At 35.5% G+C, this 8,990-nt stretch overlaps 1 protein-coding gene across 1 annotated transcript in view; it reads left to right on the top strand.

Annotated features, from left to right (window-relative positions):
* txndc12 (thioredoxin domain containing 12 (endoplasmic reticulum)) overlaps positions 1-5,529 on the top strand; it is a 9,264-nt gene extending 3,735 nt beyond the window's left edge. The window contains exons 4-7 of the mRNA XM_048163879.1: positions 692-765; positions 1,415-1,484; positions 1,909-1,992; positions 4,633-5,529. Coding sequence (XP_048019836.1) covers positions 692-765; positions 1,415-1,484; positions 1,909-1,992; positions 4,633-4,712 — 308 coding nt within the window. The 3' untranslated portion in view covers positions 4,713-5,529. The remainder of the gene's footprint in view (positions 1-691; positions 766-1,414; positions 1,485-1,908; positions 1,993-4,632) is intronic.
* Positions 5,530-8,990: the final 3,461 nt, after the last annotated feature.

Raw genomic sequence — 8,990 nt, 5'->3', positions numbered from 1 at the left:
CATTCAGAATCAATGTAAACCTCAAAATAAACACTGTACTTAAGCGATTAGACATGCTGCATGATGAACACTTTGTAAAGATCCATTTTGAGGGTTATATTAGCTGTTTGAACTTTTTATTTATGTTGTTTAAGGCAAGCGCGAGCTCTTGGGGCGTGGAGGACGAGATTTAAAGGGCCACACACCCTGAATCGGCTCATTTCTAATTATGCCCCAAAATAGGCAGTTAAAAAAATTAATTAAAAAAAATCTATGGGGTATTTTGAGCTGGAACTTCACAGACACATTCAGGGGACACCTTAGACTTATATTACATCTTTTAAAAAAAAAGTTCTAGGGCACCTTTAAGCTAGACTAAAATGCATGTGTGAGCTGTTGTAACTAAAAGCAACTTGCACTGACTTATCTTAAAATATATCAGAGTCCTTGTTTTGTCTCAAGATGCACACAAGTAATGATTTTTTTTTTTTTTTTTTTTTTTTTCTAGGGTATGTTTATAAAAGCTACTTAAATGCCCTAAATTGAACTAAGGTCTAATCCTGGCTTAGTCTAAGCCCTGTCTGTGAAACTGGGCCTTAATTTCTTAAAACAAATCTTACTGACCTGAAATTTTTTGATCAGTAGTGTATGTATGGCTTTTTCTGTTACTTTCAAGTGTACTCTTTAATTTATGTTGTGAAAATAACTTTAGCACTAAAGCCCAAGTTTGCTGAATCGAAGGACATCTCTGAGTTGGCTCACAACTTTGTCATGATTAACTTGGAGGTGAGTATTATTTTTCTTTCTTTCTTTTTTTTTTTTTTTTTTTTTTTAACAGAAAACGCATGTGGTAGTACACAATAGGGATGTGCCTGAAGCCGAATATCGTGTTTGGAAAGGAAATGATGCCTTCAATGGAGCCCCTAAAGGGACATGGTGATAGAAAAAAACATGAGATGGGAAGAAAAAATATATTCCACTGTTTTTGCGTTCTCTCGCAATTATATAGTTGGGTTATTACATTGTATGAAATTTGCGGGCATCAGGGAGCCACTATCAATATGCGGGGTATTGAAATCACTTTTGAATACGCGCTCGCTTTTTAGCTGTACTAACCACACATTTTAAAAGATGAGATATTTGTAACTTGATGCTCAGGATATGTTGTGCACCAAATCCACCGCTATGGTCCTGTCAGTCATCTCTCCTTACTGTCTTCACATAAGTGAAATCTGATGTACTATATTGTAACCGACTACCTCAGCAAGCCAAAGCATGTCCCTTTAGGGGCTCCATAGAATGCGTTGTTCATTTTCCATGCCTTTATGAATTCAGATTTAGGCTTTGGGGTGGGCACATCCCTAGTACACATATTGTCAAGTAAGTATTGGTTATTATATGGCATCTTCTCATTACATGTCCCATGTGGCTATAGGATGAAGAGGAGCCTAAAGATGAGGCCTTCAGCCCAGATGGTGGTTACATCCCTAGAATTCTTTTTCTCGGTAGGTTATATACATAAACAAATCAGCTAAGCAAATGCACTAGTTTAGAACATAAACCATTTCTTAAAGGTGGACTCCTTTTCCTTTCTCATTAAGAAGGTTTACTCCTACAGAAATAAAGATATTTCTTGATGAAGGCTATATTAGTGGCCTAAATAAAAGCAATTAAAAAAAAAAAGAAAAAAGTCTGGAGTCTGTGACTTAATGGGTGGTAAAATGTTGTCATCGCATAACCAGCCAAATATGACTACCTTTATCTCAGTAATCGTCCTGTTATTGGACAGCTGCAGAATAAATGAATCATAGTGTTTGTACAATAGCATTTACTCTTGCATGAAGCTACATCCACAGCACTAGGTGTCAGTAAATGGCCAAGGCCACTGTCACAACAGAGGTGGAAAAAATATTTTTTGTTCTTTGGTAGATCCCACTGGTAAAGTCCACTCTGAGATCACAAACAAGAATGGAAACCCCAACTACAAGTACTTCTACAGCAATGCAGATCAAGGTAAGATTAAAGTTAATGGTAAAACACCAACCACTTTTATTCTTTAAAGATTACAGGGCCAAAATATAGATTAATAAAGACCTGTTCCTTAAACAATACTATGTTATGACCTCAAAACACTTTTACCATTAGTACACGATTTGTAAACTAATACAATTTCATGTTTGCATCAAATAACCAGCTCCATGGCTGCATTCCACTCCACTTTTAGACAAGCACCCGTGAACATCCCTAAGCACTTCCCCTCTTGGGAATCCCTGCTGCCATTTTGAAGTGCGTTCCCTTTTGTGAAGTTTATATGGACAGACCCTCGCTCCCTCGGTCAAAATCTTCTTCATATGTACACTTCAGGCAGCTCCATATACCACAATGCAACGCGATTATGACGTCACTGCATATCGCTTATAATTTACCCCACCACAAACAAGTCGATGATATATTAATTATTTTTTTTATATATCTAAAACAACCCAAACACACCTATATACATATAGAATGCTGCATTAAACAGTTTCATAAGGAAACAAAATGTAAATAATAAATCACCTCCATATCAGATTCCAAGTGATCAAGGGTATTATCAAGGACGTTCCAATTCAGCCCAATGCAAAGGTTCCGCCAGTAGTGGGCACTCGTGCAACATAAGCATTGATGTACATCAGAGTCAACGAAACTGAGGGAAGTTAGCGAGGGAAGGGCAAAAAAAACTGGAATGCAGCCCATGTGTATGGCTTTTCTGACGTAAGTAAACTTGCTTGGTAGCTCACCTGGTCAGTTTTGTAGAAGCAAGCTAAAATGGCATGATTTCTTCAGAAAATGTGTTTTTATCTCACGCTTGCATGTTAATCTGTTTTGGATAAAACTAAATGTGCATTTAGGCTGCATTTACACTGCAGGTCTTGATGCCCAGTTCTGATTTGACTACATCCAATTATTTTTATTTATTTATTTATTTATTTTTTGTGACCCATATCCAATATCTGCATTTACACTATACACTTGCTGAAACAACCCAAGGTAGATGTACTCACCCGGAAAAGCTTAGGCTGAAAAGAAAGCAGAAAGCAATGAACACAGATGAAATGATACAAGCTTTTCCTTTTTGCACCATCTTTAAAGGCAAAACATTGGGTTGAGCCTTTGTCCTCCATTGTTCCCTTGAAAATAGCCATGTGATCGCAGTTGCTCTAATTTGCCACTGTTGCTTTTTCAATGACGTACGACTCACATTGACGGGAATATCTGATATGGGGAATATCCGCTTACATGGCATACGCAAATGCATGTATCCGATTCATAGCAGATTTATTTTCACGTATGAATGAGGCCTGAAACTGGTCTGAGAATATCGGAATCCCTGTGCTTTTTGCCAACTTGCACGTTCGTGGGTCATATCCGATCTGTGCCATGTGGGAGGAAAAAATCGGAATTGGGTCACTTGAACCCTTTAAAGGGTTAGTTCACCCAAAAATGAAAATTTTGTCATTAATGACTCACCCTCATGTCGTTCCAAACCCGTAAGACCTCCGTTCATCTTCGGAACACAGTTTAAGATATTTTAGATTTAGTCCGAGAGCTTTCTGTCCCTCCATTGAAAATGTTTGTACGGTATACTGTCCATGTCCAGAAAGGTAATAAAAACATCATCAAAGTAGTCCATGTGACATCAGTGGGTTAGTTAGAAGTTTTTGAAGCATCGAAAATTTGGACTTTTCGTAAAAAAAGTCGTAAAAACTACGACTTTTACATCGTTGTTTTTGGCGATTAGGACATCCGCGACATGCACACTTGCGCACCATTTTAAAAAATATAGCAATACCAAAATACAAACAATGTAGAATAGCTTGAATACAGCGTGCGTGTCCCTCAGACTGTAAACGAAGCTCAGGCACACCAGATAACACGTCAGCAGCGTCACTGCGGAGTCGTGAACCACACTCCGGAGCAGAAGAGGGCGGAAATGCACCAATAAGCTGGATGCCAACCGCCGTAAAACAGGAAAGAAGCAGTGGAGTCGTGAACGCGAATTGACAACAGACCCGGAAGAGAAGACAATGCTGAATAAAGTCATAGTTTTTGTTATTTTTGGACCAAAATGTATTTTAGATGCTTCAAAAACTTCTAACTAACCCACTGATGTCACATGGACTACTTTGATGATGTTTTTATTACCTTTCTGGACATGGACAGTATACCGTACAAACATTTTCAATGGAGGGACAGAAAGCTCTCGGACTAAATCTAAAATATCTTAAACTGTGTTCCGAAGATGAACGGAGGTCTTACGGGTTTGGAACGACATGAGGGTGAGTCATTAATGACAAAATTTTCATTTTTGGGTGAACTAACCCTTTAATGTAAATGCGAGACTCAATGGACATTTTATTTTTAAAGTGTTGCGAAATACACAAGAAACAACAATATATCATTTTGCAGAAATGTTGCCACTAGCACATTTCCCCAGTGAGCCTGGATAATAATACACTGTATTGTCTTTAGCTGTGCCCAAATTTATTAACAGGATTGACAGTGTGTGTGCAGTTCATTTTAAAGATGGATTTGAAAAACAAATTAGACTCAAGTACATTGTGACCAAAACAAGTAAAATGTTTGTTGACCACACATCTCTTCCATGTGCAGTTGTGGCTAGCATGAAGGAAGCTCAGGAGAAGCTGACTGGAGATGCCTTCAGGACCGCTCACGTTGGTGATGAACTCTAAGAAGGGCAGAAGTGGCATGGAAAGATCTCAGCCAGAACACTACATCACTCTCGTGGGCACACCAGATCCATCCATCCATCCCCAACCTCAGCTCCTCCTGTGATTTCATTTGATCTACTATAGCACAAGACAAGCTTCAAAAATGAAGGAATTTATAATGCATCTACTGATTATATTTCAAGGTATCGCAGTTTGCGGTAGATTGGGTTATTACTTTGAGAACCAAAGCATACTTACTGTCCATGTCACATACAGGGTGCTAAAAGTTTTTTTTTTTTTTTTTGTCTTGCGTTTCAGAAATTCAAAGCTTACATGTCTATATTGATTATTCTTGACTGCATTTTCAAGGCACTCCACATTTTGTCAGACTAAGAAACATTTAACACACCACTAAGGCAATTCTTGTGCTTCCAAGCCATATCTTGCAAGCTGCTGTAAAACTGATTCAGTAACCCAGTCACATATATGAAGGGCCTTATAATCCCCAAACTGTACCCCTCTAAAAACTAACATATGATTTGTTTTCGTGAGTGTGACAGATCTATTATGTTAAGGTTATTAGAAATGTCAACAATGTCTCTTAAACTTGCCAAGTTTTAGTCCTCAGTATATGGAGATGCCTTTGGTTTTAAAGGAGAGGTTTTTACTATTGACAATACTTGTGATTTAAGGCCTGTTATGTAAACTGGCTTTTTTTTTTTTTTTTTTTTTTTTTTTTTTGGGATTGATTGAGAGGGAATTGCTGTCTTCGCCATACTGTATTTTTTACCAATATGTAAAATGAGGCTACAAATAAAGTTGATATAAAATATTGTAATATAGTTATTTCAATGTTGGCTTATAGCAACTGAGAGTTGAGTGACCGATTACTTAATAAATTTATATTTTAGTTACAAAGGTACTTTATGGAAATATTGTCTCAGGCCCTGTTAATTTTAAGGTGCAATGTGCAAATTTTAGCGGCATCTAGCGGTGAGGTTGCGAACTGCAACCAACAGCACTCACCCCTCCCTTTCGAAGGAAATGGAGAAGCTACAGTGGCCGTCTGGCCGACACGAGACAAAAATGTCATTGTCTGAGACAGCAGAGTAGCCAGTCCAGCAATGTGGAAAAAAGAACGGTCTCTGCTTCTAATAAACCAGACGACTACTACTACTACTTTGTGCGTATTCAATGTATTGATGATGTCTGTTTTGGGCTACTGTAGAAATATGGCGGCACAAAATGGCGACTTAACTATGGCAAGCCGTTTTGACTTTTATTCATTCTCAGGATATGAATTCTTGATATCAACAATTCAGTTTTCACTAGTTAAAATGCTAATTCTTGATATCAGGAATTACATTTCTACTAACAATGACAATTGTTGATATCAAGAATTAACATTTCCACTAGTAAAAATATGCACTAGCAGAAATATGTATTCTTGATAACAACATTTGAATTCGCACTAGTAAAAACTAGAATTCTTGATATCTATAATTGTATTTTCACTAGTGAAATGTCACCATAGGCTGCCATTCAAATTCAATTGTTGATATCAAGAATTGAGTTCTTACTAGTGGAAATTCCAATTTCACATATCAGGGATACAATTCTTACTAGTAAAAATCATAATTTTTGATATCAATAATTCAATTGTCACTAGTTGAAATGTTAGTTCTTGATATCAACAATTGAATTGCTACTAGTAACAATGTTAATTTTTGATATCAATAATTTGATTGTCACTAGTGACAGTGTTAGTTTCTGATATAATGAATGTGATTGTTACTAGTAAGAAAGCCATTTTAGATATCTGAAATTATATTGATATCAGAAATACATTTTCAGATATCAAAAATGAAAATTTTTACTAGTAGCAATTCAATTGTTGATATCAAGAACTGACATTTCAACTAGTGACAATTGAATTATCAAAAATTAGCATTTTACTAGTAGCAATGTAATTATTGATATCAAAAATTACTATTGTTACTAGTAAGAATTGTATTTCTGATATGTGAAATTGGAATTTCAACTAGTAAGAACTCAATTCTTGATATCAACAATTGAATTTGAATGGCAGCCTATGGTGACACTTCACTAGTGAAAATACAATTACAGATATCAAGAATTCTAGTTTTTACTAGTGGAAATTCAAATGTTGATATCAAGAATTAACATTGTTACTAGTGGAAATGTAATTCCTAATATCAAGAACTGAATCGTTGATATCAATAATTGAATTGTTGATATCAAGAAGTAACATTGTTACTAGAGGAAATGTAATTCCTGAGATCAAGAACTGAATTGTTGATATCGAGAATTCATATCCTGAGATGTGAATAAAAGTCAAGGGAACCCGTGGTGTACAGTGGGGATCGAAAGTTTGGGAACCCCTTTCAGAATCTGTGAAAATGTGAAAATTTTTAACAAAACAAGAGAGACCATACAAAATGCATGTTATTTTTTGTTTAGTACTGTCCTGAGTAAGATATTTTACATAAAATATGTTTACATATAGTCCACAAGACAAAAAAATAGCTGAATTTATTAAAATAACCCCGTTCCAAAGTTTGGGAACCCTTGGATCTTAATACTGTGTGTGGTTACCTGATGATCCATGACTGTTTTTATGTTTTGTGATGGTTGTTCTTGTTTGCCCTGAGCAGTTAAACTGAGCTCTGTTCTTCAGAAAAATCCTCCAGGTCCTGCAGATTCTTCAGTTTTCCAGCATCCTTTGCTTATTTGAACCCTTTCCAGCAGTGACTGTAGGATTTTGAGATCCATCTTTTCACATTGAGGACAATTGAGGGACTCGAACACAACTATTAAAAAAGGTTCAAACATTCACTGATGCTCCAGAAGGAAACACGATGCAACAAGATCTGGGGGGTGAAAACATTTTGAATTTGAAGATCAAGGTAAATTGTACTTAATTTTTCTTCTGGGAAACATGCAAGTATCTTCTGTTGCTTCCAATGGTCAGTACTAAATGAAAAAAATATATATTTCAACAAAAATAGAAAAATGTGTACATCTTCATCCTGTTCAAAAGTTTTCACCCACCAGATCTTATTGCATCGTGTTTCCTTCTGGAGCATCAGTGAATGTTTGAACCTTTTTTAATAGTTTTGTTTGAGTCCCTCAGTTGTCCTCAGTATGAAAAGATGAATCTCAAAATCATACAGTCACTGTTGGAAAGGGTTCAAATATGCAAAAGACGCTGGAAAACTGAAGAATCTGCAGGAGCTGGAGGATTTTTCTGAAGAGCAGAGCTCAGTTTAACTGCTCAGGACAAACAAGAGACTCATGAACAACCATCACAAAACATAAAAACAGTCATGGATCATCAGGTAACCACACACAGTATCAAGAATCAAGGGTTCCCAAACTTTTGAATGGGGTTATTTTAATAAATTCAGCTTTTTTTTTTTTTGTCTTGTGGACTATATGTAAACATCTATTATGTAAAATATCTTACTCAGGACAGTACTAAACAAAAAATAACATGCATTTTGTATGGTCTCTCTTGTTTTGTTAAAAATTTTCACATTTTCACAGATACTGAAAGGGGTTCCCAAACTTTCGATCCCCACTGTATGTATATAGAAATGGCTCATTCTAAGGTAATAAAAACAGTTCATTATGTAAGGTCTTTATACGCCACTGAAAACATAGTTATGTATATTATATTGCATTCCTCCACTGTCCTCCAAAATTTTACTCATTTTATACCTTTAAGGGATGACCGTTCTCCGGGGTCTTATTGGATTTTTACAAAACTAATTTAAAAATTATATGCTACATTTTTTCAACTGTATTTTGAGCACAATAGAAATTATTTTTTGTTGACACATCAGTAAAAAAAAAAAAAAAAAAAAAAAAAACGAATACAAAAGTATCTCTATGCGATTCATTTTCTTTTTCCTTTTTGAAAGAATTTAATACTTTTATTCAGCAAGGATGCATTAAATTGATCTAAATTGACAGTAAAGACATTTATAATGTTACAAAAGATTTCACTGTCAAATAAATTAAACTTTTGAAAGGTGGGGTAAATGCATTAAAGTTACATCAACACACAAGAAGACCAACAATGATTTTGTTTTTAAATTTCCTTGAAATTGTCTCATTAATACACTTAGAAGAAAATGTTCTATACATAGAACCTTTTAAGGCTTGCATTTTTTTCTTTTTTAATAAAATATTTTATGAATGAAACATACTTTGTCACTAGAAAAAAACAGTTAAACATGAAAGTATTATGGAATAATTTAAGACATTTCTCCTTAT

Source organism: Megalobrama amblycephala, linkage group LG17 (genome assembly GCF_018812025.1).
Source record: "Megalobrama amblycephala isolate DHTTF-2021 linkage group LG17, ASM1881202v1, whole genome shotgun sequence".
NCBI classification, from domain to species: domain Eukaryota; kingdom Metazoa; phylum Chordata; class Actinopteri; order Cypriniformes; family Xenocyprididae; genus Megalobrama; species Megalobrama amblycephala.
The sequence above is the reverse complement of the archived record's forward strand: the minus strand, read 5'-3'. Positions and strand labels throughout refer to the sequence as shown.